Raw genomic sequence first — 22,412 nt, forward strand, 5'->3', positions numbered from 1 at the left:
CCTGTCTGTCCATGTGCCACAGAGTGAGGGACCCTGGCAGGTCCTGCACCTCAGAGGGGCTGCCCACCCCAGGGCTGTCTCAGTCTAACACTTGGCACAGCAGTATTTTACACGTGTAAGTGTCCCAAGCAGCCAGTGTTGTGTCCTTCAGAACAACACTCTAAAATGCTCATCTCTTCCCAAGTAAGAGTTCCTTCCCAGTCCCACCAGTGTGCAGCGGTTGCCCCACTGGTGTTTCTGAGGAAGCCTTTGCCTCAGCAAAGCTCTCCCTCAGCACTGCAGACTGACGTGTTTGTGGTCAATCAATCAGCTCACACCCTTCTAGAACTCTGCCATGTCTATTTTTATGAGCCACTAATTTTTGACTCACATGCGTGTTTTTGGAAGGGACCCCAGGCCCAGCACAGCTCAGCAACCTCAGCACCTTCGGGGACGAGCGGCTCCTGCCCCCCAGCCCCCGCGGCCGCTCGCTGACCAGCCCCATCCGAGGCAGCCCACGCTTGTGCCCAAATCCCCCGAGTCCCAGTCCCGGACACGTGCTGCACGGCTGCTCACCCAATGCCCACCTGAGTGAGCCACAGCCACGGGCACGGGGCCGGGAACCAACCCTGCCCTGCCCAGCACGTGACGGGTGACACTGGCCCGTGACGGCCGCGCACAAGGACTCGCTGCTCTCCCCGCCGGCTGCTCACCCAGCGTGTCATTCCCACCTGCCTGCAGGACTGCGGAGCGTCACGAGGTGCCTCTGGGCCCAGAGCACTGAGCGGGGCCGGAGGAGCTGATCTTTGCTCTCCCTGGGTCTCCAGAGCATTCCCAGAGAAGGCTGTGGGACACGGCATCTCCTCCCACTGCCATTGCAAAGCACCTCTGTGCCCATCCCCAGCCCAGATCCCAGCAGAGCTGGAGATGAAGGGGAGCAGTGCTGGAAAAACAGGGAAAGCACTGACAAAGCCATTCAGTGCCCCGATGGGCTGAGGAACCCGGCCAAGAAACACAAGCTCTCAGTAACCCATGGAACACAGCCTTACACAACGCTCAGGCACATCCCTCCGTGCTGCCAGAAGCCCTTCACGGCACAGCTCCTGCTCAAGGAGCGGCACGAACCACCTGAGAGCAGGTAACTCCCACGTGAAGCAGCCAGGCAGGTGACTGGTTCTGCCAGCACAGGTGAAGAGCAGCCCAAGGACAGCCAAGATCTCCACAGGCACTGACAGTAAGGAGAACTGGGATCTCTGAGGATTTGGGTCCCATCCCAAGCCAGCACCGGGCACTTGAGGGGACCTGGCCCTGCCAAGACAAATGTTCTTAACACACCACATTTCCTCTTCTCCATGAAGACCACAGATAAAATATCAGTGAACCTTATCAAACACTAATCATTGAAACTCCTGATCTCGTTATCCCCTGCCTTCTCTAACGGCTGTGGCCATGGAACAGAGACATGAGGAGGACCTGGGGGACCTCAGCCCACCCCTCAAACTGAGAAGAGCCATCCCAAAGTAGAAGAGGAGCAGGGACCAAGGTGGGGCTGTCTCAGTGCAGCAAAGGGCTTGCACGGATTTGTGTCTCTGAGAAGGGCAGGAAGGAAAAGCGTCAAACCACGGAGCTCAGCCAGGGCCCGGCGCCGCTTCCGGCCGCGCTTCTGCACAACTCCATTAATGAGCCGACAGCTGCAGCTCCCCAGCCTGCAACAGCATTCACAGAAACAAAAAATTAATTAAAAAACAATCCCTGCTGCTCAAGCAGGTGGGAAAGCCGTGGAGAGCAGGAGAGGAGAGGCAGCAGCAGCAGGACAATGGTGCCAAGACTCTGGGGACAGCGTGACCCCCAGCATGGCTTCTTCCATCACAGGGAGAGGTCTGGGCACACCCAGCTCCTCTCACAGGCGGAGGAAGGTGATCCACCCAAAACTCAGCGGGTCCCAGCCTGCTCTTGCTGCGCCTTTCTGTGCCCAGGATGCTCCAGCCACCCACAGCCAGCTGGAGCAGCTGCCACTGCTCAGGGCCAGGCTGACAGCACCCGTGTGCCCAGGGAGGAGTGTGAAGCACCAAGCTCTGGCTCACCAGCATGCTCTGACTGTCCTCTTTGTTACCACTTCAATCCCACACCACATTCCTGCCACTACCACAGGGATCATAGAATCACAGAATCACAGAACAGTTTGAGTTTAAAGGGACCTTAAAGCCCATCCAGTCCCACCCCCTGCCATGGGCAGGGACACCTTCCACTAGCCCAGGTTGCTCCAAGCCCCGTCCAACCTGGCCTTGGACACTCCCAGGGATGGAGCAGCCACAGCTTCTCTGGGCAACGTGTGCCAGGGCCTCCCCACCCTCACAGGGAGAAATTCTTCCCAGTGCCTCAGCAGCACCTGAGGGTCATCTCCAAACCCTCTTCCTGCATTTGAACATTAAAAAAAAATAAAATTAAAAATTAAAATTGTGCGCTGGTTCTTTTGTGCTGGACACAGCTCACCACACCAACCAGCACCACCTTTTATCCACTCCCTGTTCCCCCTGCCTGCTGCCACCCAGACAGCAGCCATCAGACCAGAGCTACCTTTGTCCTGGCCCAGCACACAATGGTCCCAGTTTGCAGGTGATGTTTGCAGGTGATGTTTGCAGGAGCAGTGCTGGCAGCAGTGCCACGGTGTCACTACTCTGTGCTGTGTCCCAGCTCCGGGTCAGCAGCAGGACTCTGGTCACAGCCTCATGCTCTGAATCCCTTTTTAAACACCTGGGATCCCAGGGGTGAGTGTCATCAAGGTGGGCATTTGGAGTACACACCTGGGTGACTATGAATAGAAATGGCATCACCTGGTTCCCCCCAGACAGAACCTTCTGGGAAGAGTGGACACAGACTGGAAAACCTGAGCATCCGTGGCTGGAGCAGCCGGAGCAGAGCCCACACCCTGCTCAGTGCCTCTGACCAAGGCAGCCCCAGGGAGCCTCCCTGGCCCTTTCAGAGGCTGTGTACAGAACACCAGTGCTCCCAGTGCAGCCATTCTGTGGCTGGGAACCCCACTCCCCGGGCTGCCGGAGCAGAGCGACACCCCAGCACTGCCGGGGCCGGGAGCCAAGGTGGAACAATGGGAACCATTTACAGGGCAGGAAGCTGCATCTGCTGGATGAAACGCTATCTTCAAACAAGACGTGTTTGGATAACTCCAGTTTCATAACTCGCCTCTTCCGATGTTAGGAAATCACGGTAATAAAAAGAAAACAAAATGGAGGAGAAGAAACCTGGCACGGGGAACAAGGGGGGAACAGCTCGAGCCCCAACACTGCCTGGGGCTGCAGCCCCTGCACCAGGATCAAGGTCTGATCAAATATCCACAGGAGTTAAATGTGCACCACAGACAGTGGGGGCACAGTGAACTTTGATGATCTGCTACATTACCACATTTGTCTGACTGTTTGTCTTTCCAAGGGACATCAAAGCCATCCTGGGGGAGGAAAAAGAATCAGACTGAGCAGTAGGATATGGGGTCCAGCAGCCCTTACGTTCATCACCTTAAAGGTAGTGGAAGGGATGGTCTGAAAGCATCCTGCACACCTTGCAGATGCCAGCTCAGCCCCACCACGGGGCAGCAGTGCCGGGGGCACACACGGGACCCCCCAGGACCCCACTCCTCCTGCTGTGACAGCCAGCCATTCCCGCAGCTCCCACAGCTGCCACCTCCACAATTCGGGACAAGGAGCCAAAAGCTGAGGTCACCCGGCTCAGCCACAGACCCTCCCCAGCACCCACCTCCTCTCCCCACCCTCCCCAGGCCAAATATAAACTTGCTTACAGGAAATGCCTTAAAGAAAAGGCACCTCCCTGCGTCCTGAAGAAAATAAACTGTCTCTGGACATGAAGGAAATGGCTTTATAAAAAAAAATTACACTGCAAAGCAACTTTAACCCCTTCAGTCCCTGCTGCAAACACAGCGCCCACGTGCCTCAGGGGATTTCAAGGTGTCTGGGCTCCAGACTAGTGACATGAGAGCAGCCTCCTGCCATAGGCAGGTCCTGCAGCATCGCCAGGTCCTGAGCAAAAATGGCACAAAATCCAGAATCCAAACACAAACTCTCCATCTGGCAAGGAAAGCACAGGACCCTCAAAAAGGGCTCATAGGTGGGAACCCACACTTGATTCCACAAAAGCACTGGCTCCATTCCCAGAGCCATGGGGCAGAGAGGGACTCACACAGCTGTTGGCATTGCTGGAGGTCCTGCCCTGCAGCCAGGGGTGCTGGGGGGCTGCACCTGAGCTCCCCTCCCCATCCCCACCCCTTCTTCGAGGGCCCTGGGTGAGGGGCATCAGTGCCCCCTCCCCTCTGAGCATCCCTCAGAAGGTGTGCTGGGATCTCCAGCAGCTGGAAATGTGGCTCCCCAGCTTCCCAAAGAGGGCAGGGAGGGGGTACCCCAGTGATGCAGCCTCTCACAGCCCCCTGCAGCTCCTGCCCTGTGCCGGCCCAGCGCTGCAGCTGCTCCAGCCCAGCAGGGCAACATATGGAGGCTTAAGAAGCACCAAGATTGCCCTGACACCAGTGTCCCAACACAAGGCACAAGAAAGAAAAAAGATAAGTTCAGGAAATCGAGGATGGTGAGAGGCAGCTGCCTCAGAACAGTCAAGAACAGCCCAAAGCCAACAGCCCAGTGTGGAGAGGGAAGAGCTCCCCCTCCCTGGTCCCTCCATGGGCACTGGGCACTGCCAGGGATGCTGGAGAGGAACCTCCATGGGCCAGGACAATAAATAAACTCAGTGCCAGGATCTGGCAGCGTCAGAGAAGGTGATTCCATTCTCCCCACACAGAGGAGGATGCTGAGGCAGAGCCTCTCCTGAAGCCAAGGCAGGAGCAAGGCCACGGGCACAGCCAAAGCTCTCCCCATGTCACTGACCCCCAACACCTCTCTAAAAGTCCCCTTAAAAACCAGGCACTCGAGGCTTTGAGCCTCGAGGCACAACGTGGTCTGATCCAATTCAGCTGCTGACAAACCCCCCCAGTGCCTGCTGTGGTTTGGGATTGCTCGGAGCAGGGACGTGTGGAGGTGTGAGGCCAGGCGTGGGAAAGGGAAGCGTGGGGTCAGCTGCCACTTGGCTGGGAAGTGAGTGTCCATGTGGAGCAGCAGCCAGGACTCAGAGTTCAGCAGGAGATCACGCCTGCCTCGAGAAGGGAGGCGATTTCAGCCCTGTCCCTGATTTTTCACATTGTGTACAGAGGTTCCCAGCACAAGCAGCCCTAGTCCCAGTGGAGCAGAGCCTGCCGAGCTGCAGTTATCCCAGCGAGGGGAAACAAGTGCCTGGGGCAGCTCCAGAGCAGAGGGATGCTTCTGCCATGGCCAAACAGTGAGAGGCCAAACAGAGAACAGGGCTGTTCCTGTGGCTCTTCAGAGACGAGCTGTACAGGGAAAGCCAGAGGTCGAGGAGGCATTTTGGTACCTACAGCCCCTGGAGATGCCCACAGAGAAGGTGCTAAGGGAGAGGAGACCATGCACAGGGCCAACAGATGCTGGCAGTTCCAAGGATGGACATCTCCATCTTCAGCAGCTGAAGTCCTCAACAATATCTGCTGGACAAACCAGTGGCACTCCCCAGCACTCCCAGTGCCACCCTGTGCCTGGGGAACAGCAGTTAACTCCTCCAAACATTTGGGTTTGTTTTTTAGAAGCCCATTATTTTCAGCTGGGGAAGGAGCAGTGCTTCCTACATCCTTTCTGCGTTCACGACAGCAGCACCACAGCTCCCAGGACTTCAGCTCAGGAGAAATCAATCACACAGCCACCAGCGTGGTGCTCCTGGTGCATGTCAATGCCCGGGGAACTCGTGCCAGTGGCTCTCGCCAGGGAGCAGCCATCCTGGGATTTGCTCAGGAAGGTGTCCAGGGGCCTTGGGGCCATTCTCTGCCTGGGAAAACAGAGCTGGAACACTGGCTCTGGCTGCCCAGACGTCCTGCTCTTGCCCAATGACACTGAGGAAACAAGGTCAAGTGCTCTCTGTGTCACTGCTGTGGGCACTGTCCCACAGCCTCGTGACACCTCTGCCTGCCACTGCCCGTGGCCAGTTCCAGTTTTACCAGGAGCAGCAGAGGGAACCAGCCCCCAGCCGACCTTTGTGAGCCCCCCAGAACAAACCCCTACCTACAGCCCTGGAACTGCTCCCCCCTCCATCCCAGCCCAGCCTTAGCCCAGCAGTCACAGCAAAGCCTCCTCTTCACTCCTTTTACTTTCTATTTCTTTTTTCCTTTAAATGCCAGCTTTCTTGTCCTCTCTGCCTGCAGGGCAGGAAATCCCCCGGCTCGCCCAGGCTGAGGTGCACTGGGCCCCTCGGGTTCAGCGCTGGGACACCCCGGGAGGAGCTGCCAGCTGCTGCTCCCAGTCAAGCAATGGCATGGCCAAGCCTTGGCTGCAGCGCCCATGAAATCCAGAAGTTCCCCACACCAGCAGCCAGCTGTCCCAGGATTCATCCAGACGGCCTCAGCAGCCTCGTGCCCCCTGCAGCCCCCTGGGCTGTGACACTGCACACTCCTGCCTGGGTCCCCCGAGGCAGGGGCAGAGCTGGCACTGGACCAGGCTGAGCAGGGACCCCCACCCTGCAGCTGCGGGGCTCGGGGGCTCTGTCCCACACACACAAGCTGTGATGCACAACGGCAGCCTGGCCAGTGGGTTTTGGTAACCCCTGTCCAATTCCCGACAGACCAGGATAGCTCAGTGGGACAGCTGAGCCCAGCCATGGGACAGCAAAGGAACTCAAGCTGGACATGGCAGGGGCATGGAACTGGATGGTCTTTAAGGTCCCTTCCAACCCAAACCAGCCCAGTATTCCATGAGTCTCCGGTGCAATGGGATATGAATCGGCTGAGCCCCAGGGAAGGTGCCCTGAGCTGTTAAAGCTGCTCCCAGCACCGGCAGTTATTACTCTGCCTGTGACTGGCAGGGGTGACAAGTGCCCTGTGCTGATAAGGGCTGGGCAAACAGCCCTGCGCAGGCCGGTGTGCCCGGGCAATGATTAACCAAGGGGAGGGAAGAGAGTGGACTGGGTAGATGGCCACTGACGGATGTCACAGCACCCAGAGACAGGGACACATGGGGACCCAGCAGCGGCCACATCCCACAGGCTCAGGGCCGGCACTCCAGGGGGAGCACCGGGCACAGAGGGAGGGGCACGGAGCAGGGCAGAGCGAGGCCAGTGCAGCTCCACACCAGCAACGATCCCTCGTACGGAACGTGCAGGTGATGTACTCAAGGAATCAGACGGCAAACAGACAACAAAACCCCACGAGCCATCGCCTCCAGCACCAGGAAAATAATCTCTTGCTAGAAATGCAGGGACAGACCCTGTCTCTTTAAATCCCCACGCCCAGCCCCGCAGCCTGGAAAGGTTCACATCGTTCCCGAGGTGCCTCTCTGAACAGCAGGAACCAAAGGGCCATTGCAGCTCAATCATTAACCGGGAGGGAGACCCCCGGCCTCGCTGGAATGTGCAGGCACTGCCGGTCCCCTCTGGAGCTCTGAGCTCAGCACAAAGGTTCACGGACGCTCCTCAGCCCTGACCACCGGCCCCTGGAGCTCCGGCAGCTCTCCAACACAGCTTTCCTCCAGCGCTAAATCCCACCAAACACTCCCACCACACATCCCAGCGGGGCTGGAAGAGCATGTGCATGAAGGGAAGTTGAGAAACAAGAATACCTGACTTCCTGGCAGAAATTCCCATGCTCACCTCACCTGGGCAGTGCCAGCAGCACCCATGGTTTGGGGGGCTGCTACTCCCCGTGGCTCCTCTCGCCTTGAAGGCAGGACATGGGCACAGCATGAGACAGAACGCCTGGCAGGAGAAATGGCATCTCAGCTTTTACAGCTGCCACACTGCTCCTAAAGCCTTTTTTACATGCACAAAATCAGCTCAGCTTTCATCCCTGGGCTCCGGCAATCAATGTCACCAAATCCAGAGGGACTGAGCAACATCTCTGCTCTGGAGCTGGGGGAAGGAAGGAGACCCCCACATTGAGTGATGCTCTGCTGGGCCAGGGAGACGAGCACTGGCACAGGGCAGGGGTCCTGCTGTACCATGGGACCCCCAGCTCCCCACGCAGTCAGGGTCACTGTGACCACACCAGAGGCATTCCCTGCCCTGCAGCCCTGCTGCCTGAATTTGGGGAGCCCACACCAAGAGCAAAGGCAAAGCCCAAACCCCTGTGACAGGCAAACTGTCTCAGGCTCTTCAAAGACAGATCAGGTGAAGGATGAAGACTCAGTTCTCCTCTCTGCTGGGGATAATCTCCCCCACTTCCCAGGAGAGCAAAGCCAGGGAATTACCTGGCTCCAGCCACTCCCCCTGGCTCCCTATGGCTGAAGCACAGAGGGGCCAGGCACCCTCAGCACTCCCCACACCCCTTGGTGCCAGCCAGCTTCCCAGATTGTTCCTTTGGCCCAAAGTCACGCAGCAACCTCTGCATGCCCTCGGGGAAAGGGCAACTTTTCGTTCCTGCACTCAACTTCAGTTGACTTTGAGAACCTTCAAATCTTTTTGAAATTAGTACAAAACCAAGGGGAAGTCCTGACGTGCCCTTGGGCACAACCACATTTTGTTCTCTTACAAAACTGAACTGCTGGCAGCCTGTCCCCTGCACACGCTGGGCTCTGGGCACTGCAGGCGATGCAGACAAGGAATGTTCAAAGGAAGCATGACTGGATTTATGCAGCCAGTCTTTTATCAGAAAAGGATTTCTCAGAGGAAGTGTGACCACATGGCATGAACGTGAGCTGCTCCTCAGAAGCAGCTCTGATACCTGCGCTGGGGCTTGGTGTTTTGCCACAGACGGAAAATGCTGGCAAGACTTTGGGATAAGGCTGGGAGCTAATTTTTCCCCTGCAAGAATGGAGAGAGGCTGACAGGGTCTGAGCAGGTCTGTGGCCCCTGCTCCTGCTGGCACACACGTGCGGAGAGCGGCTGCACAGCCACCTCCCCAGCTGGGCTTCAGTTAGAATGCAAACAGAAAAAGGCACAGCCACTGATAAGAGTTCACGTATGCACATGGAAAGAACGTGGATTTCTGCCAATAACTCATGATATGTGCTCCGACACCCCGGGACTGTACAAAGGCCTTTGGTAGAAGAGGCTCTGCTGCCCTCAGCACACAGAGCTGTTCCAGAACACAAACCACAAATCCAAACACACAAAGAGCTGGTGTTTGAGCTCAGCACGATCAAACAGCCCCCAGGGAAGCAGCCTCCTCCAGAGCAGCATTGGGTCACAATGTGACAAACGACACACACATGGCAAACCCATCTGTCCCTACCAATGACAAAGGGCTCCAAAGAAGCTGGTCTGCTGGGAACACGTGCCCATGGCACTGAAAGCCAGGACATGGAGCCCAGCCTTCCCCACCACAGCACGAGGGCCTGATCTGGAGTCTTCTGATGTCAGCACAGTTTTTCCAAGAACTCACTGACTCTCTGGATCAGATGCCAAATCTGTGCTTTCCCAGTCACTGGGTTAATCGCCACTAATGCCAGGTAGAGAAGGGTGAGGAGGAGCCCTGAGAAAACCCAGGCAGCCCAAACCCTTCAACCAGCCCCTCACAGCCCTGGCCAGCTCTCCTGGCAGCACACGGGTCAGCGGGGCAGAGCAGGAGCTGGACAGGCTGAACACCCGCTCCAACAGCAGCAGCGGGTCCTCATCCCACACACTGCCATGACTCAGCCTGGCAGCGACAGAGGGGGATCCAGTTACAGCTCGAGCATGTCAGGAGACAAGTACCAGCTCCGAGCTTCTCATCATCCCCAGCAGCAGCAACAGCCACCTCGTACAGGCACCACGTCCATCCACGCAGGCACACCGGTCCAGACCACCCACATCCCACCTGGAGGCATTCTGGTGCTGCTGGAGGCAGTGGGGCTGAGCAGCACCCTCTAGAGCCACAGGTGAATCACAGAACTGTTCAGGTTGGAAAAGCCCTCTGAGACCACCGAGCTCAACAGTTCCCCCAGCACTGCCAAGGCCACCACTGACCATGTCCCAAAGTGCTACATCCACATGGATGTTAAATCCCTCCAGGGACAGTGACTCCACCGCCTCCTTGGGCACTCTGTGCCAGGGCTGGATAGTCCTTTGCAGAAAGAAATTGTTCCTAATATCCAACTAAACCTCCCCTGGCACAACTTGAAGTCACTGTATCACTGCATCACCTCCCGTCTACTTACTCTGTTACACACAAAGAGCTGCAAGTGATTTCAGGAGGGGACTCTCTCTCATACGTGTGTGCCAACGTTCCAGGCACAGCATAGCCCGAGACCAGCAACAAAGCCTGCAAGTTTAGCAGATTGCTGGATGCTCTCTAGCGAAATCCACCCCCTCCTCTCCCCCCAAACCCCCGCACACAACCGCAGGTTCCTGATTTACCTTCGGGCTGTGCCTGGTCCAGCCGCGCTCGCGGGGGACCCGCGGGGAGGAGGAGGAGGAGGAGGAGGAGGATGGGTGCGGGAGGAGGCCGGAGGTGCAGCGGGAGGGTGCCGGTGCCCGCCGCGGGCAGCGGGCGGGCTCGGGCGGTGCCAGCCGAGCTCCGGCTGTTGTCGGTGTGAGCGCGGCCGCGGCAGGTGCGGGATCCCCCCCTCGCCGGGATCCGCCCCACCCATTCCCGGGATCCGCCTCCCAATCCCTGGGATCGCCCGCCCCGGGACCGCCCCGCTCCGCTCCCGGAGCTCTGGGGGCTGCACTCGAACCGAGCGGCGGAGCCGCTTCGGCCACAGCCGGGACAGAGGAGGGACGTGAGATAGTCCAGGGCTGGAACCCCTCTGCCATGAAGACAGGCAGGGAGAGCTGGGGATGTTCAGCCTGGAGAAGAGAAGGCTTCACGGAGACCTGAGAGCCCCTTCGAGTCTAAAGGGACTCCAAGAGAGCTGGAGAGGGACTTGGGAGAAGGGCCTGGAGTGCTAGGACAAGGGAGAATGGTAGGGTTAGATGGAAGATTGGGAAGAAATCCTTCCCTGTGAGGGTGGGGAGGCCCTGGCACAGGTTGTCCAGAGAAGCTGTGGCTGCCCCATCCCTGGAAGTGTCCAAGGCCAGGTTGGACGGGGCTTGGAGCAACCTGGGCTAGTGGAAGGTGTCCCTGCCTGTGGCAGGGGGTGGATCGAGATGAGTTTTAAGATCCCTTCCAACCCAAACCAGGCTGTTTCTGTGACACGTGTGAAGTCCAGTCCAACCCCAGACTCATCCGTGTCCCACACTGCCCCAGTCCCCCATCCCCTCCACTCAGCCACCCCCCTCGCTCTGCTCCCAGACCGGCAGCGGCAACTGCAGGGCCTGGCCTGGCCCGTGGGCTGGAGCCGGCGGCTGCGACACCAACAGCTGCCACCTCCCTGCCGGGCTCAGCCCCCACAGGGGTCCCTCAGGCTGTTCCCCCCACAAAGAGGAGCCCCAGGACAGTCTCTGGACAGATGCCTGGCTGTCCCCAGCTCTCCTGTCCATCAGACCCCGTGGATGGAACAGGCAGGGCGGGAGCAGCAGCGAGGCACTGAGAGGGGCAGCAGGGCTGCTCTCAAGGTCTCATGTCCCCAGAAATCCCCCTCACTCTGCAGGGGATTTACCTGCTCCATAGTTACCCCTCCAACAGCACAGGGTGAGGAGGACCCTCTTCATGGCACACACACCTCACAACCTGGCTCTGGACCCCAGACCTATGTCACACCAAAGGAGACCAGCCACACGTGATTTGCAAGAGGGTGAAGAAGAAAAGGGTAGGCAGCGTTTAGAACAGAAGGCTAAGAGGGGAAAAAAATGTTTAAAGTGGACTTGAAGGAGGAATTTTGTTGTGAGAAATGGGAGGCAAAAGGGTTGGAGGTCAGGAAGCAGCAGCCTGAGCATGGAGGGAGAGGCAGAGGAGGCAGAGCATGAGATAGAGGCAACAGGAACCTGGGCAGGAGGCCTGAGACAAACACTGGGCACAGACACAGGGCAAGGAAAGGTAGGTGGCAATTTGAGGAGGGGATCATGAGAAAAGCAGGAGAGAGACCAGGTACATTGCAGGGATGCCACAAAACAGCTTTTCCCTTGAAATCACTGCTCGGAGGGATGCCCAAGCTCCCAAAGTGGGAGGATCAAGTTAAAAACCAGGATTTTTTCCCCATTGTTTCCATAGTCTGAGAGGCTTTTGATGCACATCTCCTTCCTTCCTTCCCGAGCTCCTGACCCTCCTCCCACCAAGCTCCTGCCTGCCTCTACCCCCCCACCCCGTAGCCCCTCTCCGTGGAGGGAAGGTGCTCCAGCACAGGCTGCTCAGTGCAGCCCTTGTTGGCTGCAAAGTCCTCCCACAGCTTTGTGTGTGAGAGCCTCTCACCAGCCGGAGCCCGGGGGTGGGCAGGGGGTGGCAGGGGGGAGACAGCAGTCAGCCAGTGCCCCCCAGGGTCAGCCCCAGAGAAGGGAACAGCTGTTGACCCAGGGGGATCACTGGAAGTCACTCAGGCAAGGAGCGATGGGCTGTGAGCACCCGCAGGCAGACGAGGGGTCAGGGGAGCTCAGGGGGCCAGGACCCAGCTGAGCCTTGACCCCCACAAGTACCAACCCCCACAGAGCACAGGTCCCTGGCTCCCGGGGAGGGGACAGAAAGGGACAAAGTGGCAAAGCCTCTGGAAACATGATGGGTGCAGAGCCTCGGGGTACTGAGCGACTCCCAGGCCAGCACCCAGGGGACAGCCAGGATGGACATTTCACCAGGGGGGTCCCAGCACGGTGACAGCCAGTGGAAAAGTGCTGGGCTCAGAGGATTTCAAGCATTTTTCCATTCATTCCTTGTGTGAAGCAGGAACAGGGAGGGTGTGGGGGCAGAGAGCAGGAAATCTCCCGGGGACGCTGAGCTGGAAAGAGGCGGCAGCGAGGGCAGGGCAGAGCGGCCGGTCCCACCCGGAGCCCGCGGGCACTCACACGCACAGGGTTCCCCCGCGCGTGACCCCTTCACGGTCCTTTTGGGTCCCCCCGACCCATCGCCCCTCCAGGGCCCTTGCCCACCCCCCTGACGTGTGACTCTCCCACATGGTTCTTGTGGGCCCCCCTCACGCGAGACCTCCCATGGTCCCTCTGAGTCCTCCCCAAGGCTGACCCCACCCATGGCCCTTTTGGGTCCCCCCGCGACCTCCCTGTCCTTGTGCCCCCCGGCCGCGGAGCAGGACAGGGCGTCCTCTGGTGGCCCCGACACGCAACACCCCTCGCCAAATGAAAAGCCCCTGGAAAAGCCAAACCAAGGAAACGGCGTAAAAAAGGGACAAAAAACTACTTTGAATCCGTAGCAAAAGCACCTTTCCTCCAACTGAGCACCCCCGGTGGACACATCCTGCACTCCCTGCCATGGCCAGTGACTGCTGCTCTTTTCCAACAACCAAAATACACACGGAGAAAAAAAGTTACGGTTTTCTTCCAGGTGTACGAATACCAAGACACTGTACTGGGGTATGTGTGTCACACACAGCTGCTCAGCGACTCCTGCTCTGCTAATGCATTATCCACAGCTCCTATTTTTCCACTCCTGTGGAGGGAGAACAGGAGAAACCTGTGGTATTTTCACATGAAGCAGCTTCACCTGGGTGTCACCCCCTGGCAGAGCTGGGGTGCCCCATTTATTTCTCTGTCTGGCTCCCCAAATGCAGAACACTTGTTGGCTTTTTCCAATTCACAGCCATAGAAGCAGCATCCAGGTGCTGCCACTGCAGCCCTTCCAACCTCTGGGTACCCAGCAAACACCACAAGGAGCCCCAGGCCCACAGGACATCCCTGACACCCCTGCAAGTGGTGAATCTGCAGCACAGAGAACCCAGAAACTGCCTCTGCCCCATCTGCCTGGAGCTTCCAGGGCCCCAGGGATGCTCCAGTGCCAGCCTCAGCACTGAGCCTCACACCCGAGGGAAGTGGGAAAGCCAGCTCCAGCCGAGAGGAGGAGGATGGCTTCAATATCCTTGTTTAGGAGAGGAAAAAGGCACCCAAAATGGCAGCTGGAGCCGTGTCACCAGCTGCACAAGTACAGCAGGAGGGATCTCACCAGCACCAAATTCCCTGGCTTCCAAGGGAGGAGGGTGAGAGGGAGGAAAAGAGAAGCTCAGAGACACACACAACAGCATCATTCATGGGAGCTGAGTTTCTGCAACAAGGGTCCTGTGTCTGGCCCGGAGCTCCGGGTAATTAAAACAGCAGCCACAGATCTCTGAGAAACAGCAGGAATTTATCCAAGGAATCCGGATTATGTGGCCACTGCTGAAGCAGGGCAGAAAGTCCCCAGCTGCTGGAAGGCAAAACGCTGGCGAGCGATGAGCAACCAGCTCTGTGCCCCAGCTGTTCCTGCCTCACCCAGACATGCCAGAGCCTCCTCCTGCCACATCGTGGGGCTGGGGGATTGGTCCTCCCTCCACACAGTCCCACCAAGGGGACAGGGAGGGCCCTGGTCCCCAGCTCTCATGTGGGCTTTGCTGCAGCAGGCAGAGGTGATGACATCGTGCCTGCACTTGGAGGCACACAGGGAAGATGAGGGGCTCATGGCTGCTCCAGGGGCACGTGGCAAACCGAGCAATCTGTGGTCCCAGAGGTAACGGCGCTGGTTTGCAGCTCTAAGGACGGGGTTTTCCAATCTGGTCCGGCCTTGGAAGCACGCACGGGATTTCCAACACAAGTGAAAAGAGGCAGGATGCTGAGCAATCTCTTGAAAATCTTACCAGCACAGTTGTTTTCTAGGAGCAGCCATGGACCCTTCAGAAGATCCCTGGAGGGGATCTATGTGCTCCCTGTTCTCATGTGGATCATGCTAAAACAACCTCCTGCCCTCTCTGTCCTCTGTCCCGTGGGGCCAACTGCCCCTGGCTACAACTCGCCCCCCAAGCCAGCACTGAGGGAACAATGTCACTGCCACGGGTCCAGCAGAAGGAGCTCTGTGGAAAACTCCACTTCCCCCTTGCCTGCGGCAAACTAACTTGATCTCCTTATCCCTAAGGAAAAACCCCTGTCCACCCAGCATGTTTTGGGCCATTCCTGAAGGGATCATTTATCAGCAGGAGGAGTCTCCAACATAAGTCTTGGGGCAGGTATGAGATGGAATTTTTCACTAAGCACTGCAGCTGACAGAGCCCAGAGCCACAGTGTTTCCTCTTTCACACAACCCAAAAGAAATGGCTTTCAAGATGTTACCCACACCCTGTTATCACAGGTATCTTTACAAGCCACATCAAGCCAAGTTTAGCACTGGAGTTCCAAATGAACAAAACCTCCTTGAGCATTTTCACAGCCTTGACAAGATGACTGATACAAGCATCATCAAGACATGATCAAATACAAAATAATGCCCTTTCTTTGATGAAAAGTGGGGGTTCTTTTCACCTGATGGCCTCTTGGGCGGGTGATGTGCTTCACCAGTCGGTCCAGGACAGTTACCCCTTGGCTTTGGGAGTGGGATCACCCACATTCAGACAGTGGGCAGCCGGGCACGGCCCGAACGGAACACCACCAAAATCGCTCGAGTTTGGAAGAAAAGCAGAGCCTGAGCCCCTCAGCCGCTTCCTCTGCCCATGCCCTGCCCTTTGCATGCCCCCGCGCTGATCCGCACCGAGCCCACCCTGCACCAGTCCCGCAGCCCTTCCCGTCGCTGAGCAGCAAACGCGACCTCCTCCTCTCGCCGCAGCCCCGCACCGGGCTCGCCCCCCGCACCGGGCTCGCCCCCCGCAGCCCCGAGCCCCGCACTCACCTGCCCGCCCGCGCCGTCCCGCCCCGCACGGAGCCGCGGCCGCGGCGCGGCGGAGCCGCAGCCCCAGGGAGCGGCCGGAGCCCCGGCGGGGCAACGCGGCCCCGACCCCGGCCCGGCCGCCCATCGCTCGGCTCCGGCGGGACGGGCGGGAGCGGCGGCTCCTCCCCCGCCGGGATGCCCGGACGGGACCGGGGCCGCTCGCTGGGAACGCCCGCTCCTCTTCCGCCCGCTCCCCCCGCCCGGAGGAGCCTCCCCAGCCGCGCCCCCGGCCGAGGAAGCCGCTCTCCCCGGGGCCGCTCCCGCCGCCCCGTCCTGCAGCATCCCCGGGACCCCGCTCAGCCCCCGGCCTGGGGTCAGGCGTCACCAGGGGCCGAGGTCCAGGTGATGCTGAGCCACGGGTTCCACCTGCATCCTCCCAAAACTGAGTCACCCCCGCTCCGGCCCCACACCACGCCTGGGCGCTCGCTCGCTGCCGCCTCCGCTCCCGGGGGCGGGCGGGTGTTCAAAGCCCTGCGGACACTCCGGGCAGGGCTCAGAGGCTCTTCATTAAGGGGAGAAGGAATTGACGTGATCAGACTGGCCTGCGAACACCTCTCACCGCTTTTTCCCCATTTGACCTCTCAGGCTTTGAAAACAAACGCCCGTGAGCATCGCACAGCCCCAAGAGGCTCCCACGGCCCCCTGCCTGCTCATTTACACCACGTTCACCCCAGAAGGACAGAGGGGCAATTTCGGACGCAGGAAGCATTACCTTCCTGTGCATGTTTAAGGAGTTTGCACGACAAAGCTCCAGCCAAAGCAAAACCATTGCCCAGCTGAACCTTTCTGCCAGTTTTCAGTATATTCTCTCATTATCATTTCAGGGAAGTGACCACACTTGGAACTTCTCTCTCAGCCCCTTCCATCCCACACAAACCACCCCAAGGATGCAGCTAGAACTTTACAGTCGGTCTCAATCTCTCCTTGCTGACAAAGGAAAAACTTGGCAACACCGCGGGCACCAGGTGGCCACAGGGGCCTTTTCCCAGCTCATTCCCTGCACTTCCCACCTGCCACGCAGTTCACCAACAGAGAAAATCCCTCTCTCTAACCCAGGCTCATCCTTTCTGGCCTTCAAAGAAGGATCCTGCTGTCCAGAGGGGGGGGGGATCTGTATTTTGTTACCTACAGGAAACAGGAAAATTTCCATCCCTGGAATTAAAGCTGCAGAAGGATGGAGCTAAGCTGGGGGAGGGGGCTCTGTCACTGCAGTAGTTGCCAGGGGGTCAGAACTACAGACATTTTATGGGCAGAGGGGCACAGAGATGAAAACTGGCCTCATTCAGGGGCTGGGGGTCTCCAGCTTATGAAAAAGTTTCCCCACGATCATTTTTTGGAAAAGCAAAATGTGGCCAAGTTGGTTTTGATTTTCTTTTAAAGTGTTTTTTGTCATTTCCCATTTTCACTGGTTCCTCAGGAGCCAGGCGTGGCAGCATGGGCCCTTGGGGAGAGAGGTGGGAGAGGGCTGGGAGGAGGGACCAGCATCCTGCATGGTCTAAAGAACATAAAGGTGACACGGGAACAAACAAAATGTGTTTAAAATTGCTGTAGCCAAGGCACTAACAGGCATCCTCTGCATGCCCATGTCACTGCCCTGCTGGTTCCTCTTAATTACCCGAGGATGGAATTCTGTGCCTGGTTCCGTGGGCTCACATGGGATCCACCACCCCTGCAAACCTCCTGCACCCACGACAAATATCCCAGAGTGACCCATGGGGAAACGTGGGAGCCTGGCTGTGCCAGGGCACTAGCACCAGCCCAGGGCACCAGCACCAGCCCATGTCCTAGGGCAATTTAACCAACAGGGATAAGTATGCATCAAAAGGCTCAGCAGCTCCAAAATAGCCTCAGGGGTGCACTGATGAGCTGGAAGGGAAAGGCTGGAGATCATGTCTGGAGCCTCAGGAGAGGCTGTCCCAGCTCCTAGGGAAACATCTGATGGAAGGGGCACAAACTGCTCTGGCAGGGTGAATTTTAGTGTATAAAGCCTTGTTTAGGAATTACCTCATTATTTTTTTGAAAAACTTTTTTACTGATAAAAGCACATGTACTGGCCAGGCAGGGATCCATTCCTGGTGAGGGGAGGGTGCAGGAGTAAGGCCACAGAGACTGTAATTGAGAGAAGATGAGAGTATTTGAGGAACATCTCCTTTCCTTCATGAGGAATAGGCCAAGGAGTAGCAGAGCTCATCCCCGGGATGCAGAGCCAGGAGGGACCCGGCATTAGTTTGGGGTGGAGGTCAGTGTTTCAGTGTGAGTCACCAGCTGAGCCTGAGCCCAAGCCCAGGCAGGCAGGAAAGAGGAAGAAGAAGGAGCAGCAGCACAGAATCCCCTCATCACATGTCCCACCAAAACCACTAATAATCACATTCGGTTCAGCTTTTCTACTTCCCACCTCTCCAGCCCACACCCAGCCCTGTGACTGCCTTTTCCACCATGTAACAGCAGCAGTTTCTCAGCAAGTTCCAAAATTGCCCAGAACAGGTCCCTGCTGCCATGTCCAGCAGCCCACCCAGCCCAAGAGTCCCCCCAGATCTCCCCGGCACTGACACCACAGACGGGGTGTGGCCCCAGTGCCGAGGGCAGTGGTGCAGCCCCTGCACACCCACCAGTCCTGGCACAGCCCCCTGCCTGCCCATGTCCCTTCCAACCCATCTTGGCAATGATAAAACCAGATCCCAGTCCCCGTTTTCTCCCCAAAACCCAGGGAATTGAACACATGGGCACAGGCCAGGAGAGGAACAGGGGCCTCGTGCTCAGGCCACAAACCCACCGAGCCAGCACAGGAGATTTGCATGTGAGGAGAGAAGAACAGCTCAGCTGTGACAACACATCAACAACAGCTAAATTTAGAGGGTTATTTTCAGCAATCCAGATGCTGGGTAAATACAACCTTATTATTTCATGCAGGGGTAAAAGTTCAGCCGAGTCTCTTGTGCTGCTTTTCCCCATTAGTTCACCATGTCCAGCCAGAGGAGCCCACCCTGAAATGCTGCAATGTCACCTGGCTGTGCTGCCAGGAGCCACCAGTTCCATCCCTGTCCCTCAGCAGTGAGAGGAGTCACTGCTCAGTGACATCTGCAGAGCACCTCCCAATCCCTTTTGGAGGGTCCTGGTGCTGCTATTGGCAGGAGTTCATTCTGAGGATGCAGTTTTCACGTGCACGGCCAGTCTGTGAGCCTTTCCTTTCTGCTCTTCCAGAACAATACATGGGAAGTGAATGCTGGAGAGGAAGCAGAGGGTTAGGAAATCCATGGAAACCTGACCCTGCTGGGACTGTGCAGAGGCACTGTGTCCCACCCAGCTGGAGGTGCTGCTGGAGGGGACCACAGGGTGGGCCAGAGGGGGTCCTGCCACAGGCAGGGCAGTGGGAGGGACAGTAGGGACAGGCAGGTATCAGCTGGGGTGGTGTGAGTGTCATTGAGCCTTCACCAGGAGAGACCTGGATCCTACAGGCAGTTTTAATGAAGGGGAAAACACCTATAAATGTTCTTCCCCAAAAAATCTCAGTCACAGTGTTATCCAGCCCTGCCTCTTCCTTTCCACGGGGCTCTTTAACCCTTTTCAAAAAGCTCTTGACATTCATGTTCCTAATCTCTGCCATGAAAGGGCCAGAGACCACCCAGGATACCTCTGGGGCTCCCTCACAAAGTACCTTTTGTTGCCCAGAGCTCTCCTGTGCTCCCAGCTCTCTCCAGCTGGGCTCAGAGCTCACCTAACCCTTACCTGGATGAAAACAAGAGGCCCCTGGGCATTGCCCTCCAATCAGGGGACTGGAGACTCCCTAGCACATCCCATGGGCTCCCTGCATGGCAGGTTTCCCTTTTCATGGCACCAAGGCTCTGGCCAACACTGTGGGCAGCCACTCTCCTCCTGACTCCGGTGCCAGAGCCACCATCCCCAGGGCCTGTCCTGAGCCCTGTGTCAAAAGCAGCAGAGCCGCCCTGGGCTCCAGGTTCCCCATTTCCAGGGCTGTCAGAGCCAGTGTCCATGGGCTGTCTGTAGGATGGAATGGTTTGATTCTGGGGGTGTCACTGTGCAAAGACCCCCATGGCACTGACCAGTGGGATGACAAAAGGCGGGACCTCGACCCTCCTGCCCACAGCCCCATCTCCATCCCTGGTTCCCAGCCCTGCTGGCACACAACCCCTCCTTCTCCTCCTCCCACCAGCCTTCCCAGCACCCACGAGCCCCACAGGGTAGGGCAGCCCCAACCCCCAGCCTGTGCCCCCACCCTGGCAGAGGTTTGGTGGAGCTGCACACAATCCCCGTGGATCAGCCTGGAGCTGCACCACGAGTCCCTCCTGCCCCACGGTCACACGTGAGACACCTCAGTCACACAGAGCCAAGGGGCTCTGAGCCAGGGAGACCCTCCTTCCCGGGTCACAGCAGTGCCGAGGCTCCAAAGCTCCCAGTGAGTTTATCTGCAGAGCACAAAGCTGTTCACCACAAAGAGAGGAATCGAAAAGGAACCAAGGCCCTTTGCAAATATATCCCTCTGAAAACAACAGTCTGGGGGCAAAATCACACTGCTGACAGATGAACCCAGGAGCCCAGCAAGGGGACTGTCTTCTTCCCATGACCCCTGCCCATCCCACAGCAACAATATTCCTGCCCAAAAAACATTGCCATAGCTTACCTGCATCTTTCCTATCTTCTAGAAAAGTAAAACTCTGTGAAAAGAAAGAAAAAAAGAACAGAAATAATTTTTTTATAGATTTGATTCTCATACTCAAGGACTGCTACCCCTCATGTCTAGGCTCAGTCCCCCCTCCAGCCTCTCCTCTGCCCAGAGAGAAGCTGGGACCAGAAGTGCTGCTCTGGCTCTGAGGAGAAGCACAGTTCTGGCAAAGGCTTCTCCCCAGGGCATCAGCCCCATTGGTTTTAAAAGGCCAGCACCACCCACAACCCTGAGTGCTGGGCAAACACAATGTGCCCAGCACGCCCCCACCACCCCAGCTCCAAGGAAAGCCAAGAGCAATGGGATTCACAGCAGTGGAGCCTCAGCAGCACTTGGGAGATGGCAGCAATTTGCAGAGGTGGAGCTAAGGGTCCCCCACTCCCCGGTCCTGAGGCAAGCCCAGAGCCCGGGACCCCCGGCCCGCTCCGGGTGCAGACGAGCCCTGGAGCGCTGCCACAGCCCCGCGGACGGGCCGGAGGGGCCGCAGGATCCCTGCAGGAATGCAGAGCGCTGCTGAGCCGGCCTTTCCCACGGACCCCCGGGACCCCTCTTCCTGCCGGGGCAGCAGGGCTGGGAATGACCGAGGAGAGATGGGTTTAACCATGTCCCTGCTGCCGGGCTTCCCTCAGCAGCGCCTGCCCAAGAGGGGCCATCAGTGTGGCCGGAGACATCACTGTGACCTCACAGAGAGCCCACATCCATGGGGGTGGGCACTGGGCTCCTCCAGCTCCTTTGGCATTGCCCAGTCAGTTCCCACACCTTCCTTTTCCCACGAAATCTTCCGCCAGCCACAGCTCCACCTCATTTAACCTGGAAAGCTTTAATTCCACAGAGCCCAGCACGTTTCTCCCTCTTCAAGAAATTCCTCGGCTGTTCGTGGTGAGCAGAGCAGCTGAGCAACACCAGCACGGAGGGAGAGGGGCCAGACTGAAGCAGAAGCCTCAGCCCCACACAAGGCCATCAGTGTGCACCAAGGGCACCTAGGAAGGTGGTGCCCTGGCCAGCTGGGCCACCAGACCCCACGTCGGGCTGAGGTGACACGCTGAATCCAGTGGTCTACTGGCTGCTTCCAACATCACTGAAGCCCCCAGGCACCGGAGCCAGCATGGGCTGGGCTGGAGGCCTTGGGATCTGCAGCTGGGCAAGGTGGATGCAGGAGCCAGTGTCCGTCTCTGTGCCACCACGAGTACGATGGCAATGCCAACATGCAGCACGCAGGGACAAGCAGGGTTAACGAGGACAGCTGAGCTCTCTGGAGACAGCAGGGACAAGACAGCCACTAATATTACTAATGAATTTCACAAATGTCATTTTTAGACTCAACTATTTTAAGCATTGCCCTGAAAGCCCGGGGGACAGTGTGCATTCCACATCCATTTCACCGCAGCAGATCCACTCGCCCGGCTCAGCCTGGTGTACAGGTCTGTCTGGAGAGGGATTTTATGCTTTTCCCAATCTGAAGCTCCCAAAATCCACACTAACCATATTTCTACGATCTTCCCAGCTCACCTCCCACCACACTGCGTGGGCTGGGACACAATAAACCAATAGTGATCAGAGGCAGGCAGGGAGATTTGCTCTTTATTAAGGCGACAGATGACGAATTAAAGCCCAATGAAAAATCCCAGATGCCATGAGAGCCGCTGCTGCAGGAAATTAAAAACTGGGGGCCCCCGGCCTCGCTGCTCCTTTGTCATGTCGTTCACAGCCACCCTGGCCCTGCGGGTCGGCCAAGGCAGCCGTGCTCCTGCAACGGGAGCAACCCGAGCCTCTGAGTTCGAAGGGGTGTCCCAGCCCAGCTACGCCACCCGAGCATGGCAGGACCACCTCGGAGGGCCAAAAGCACACCCAGACACACGCAGCCCCCGAGCCCACCGCCGCTCTCTCCGGGCACAGCCCCCGCCCCCCGGGGCTGCTGGTGCGGGACATGGTGACCCAGTGACGGTGACCCAGTGACGGGCAGCGGGCGAGCACAGGCACAGGGACCAGCACACC

General features: G+C 57.9%; 1 protein-coding gene and 1 long non-coding RNA gene across 3 annotated transcripts in view; both read right to left on the bottom strand.

The window, feature by feature from the left end:
* Positions 1 to 22,412, bottom strand: part of STARD8 (StAR related lipid transfer domain containing 8) — a 45,575-nt gene that overhangs the window by 22,832 nt on the left and 331 nt on the right. Inside the window, exon 2 of one of the 2 annotated variants that reach the window (XM_027730942.2) lies at positions 20,376 to 20,409. In XM_027730942.2, coding sequence (XP_027586743.2) covers positions 20,376 to 20,409 — 34 coding nt within the window. Of the gene's footprint in view, positions 1 to 10,383; positions 10,505 to 20,375; positions 20,410 to 22,412 lie in introns of those variants that run through there. The other variant, XM_027730946.2, reaches the window with a different exon arrangement.
* LOC120322546 lies at positions 18,581 to 19,691 on the bottom strand. Its single transcript, XR_005562313.1, has 2 exons — positions 19,463 to 19,691; positions 18,581 to 18,959 (listed from the first exon to the last, which is right to left on the bottom strand). It is a non-coding gene; the product is annotated as an uncharacterized LOC120322546 (long non-coding RNA).

This window comes from Pipra filicauda, unplaced genomic scaffold, assembly GCF_003945595.2.
Source record: "Pipra filicauda isolate LSUMZ 115617 unplaced genomic scaffold, ASM394559v2 scaffold9_size5747161_pilon, whole genome shotgun sequence".
NCBI lineage: Eukaryota > Metazoa > Chordata > Aves > Passeriformes > Pipridae > Pipra > Pipra filicauda.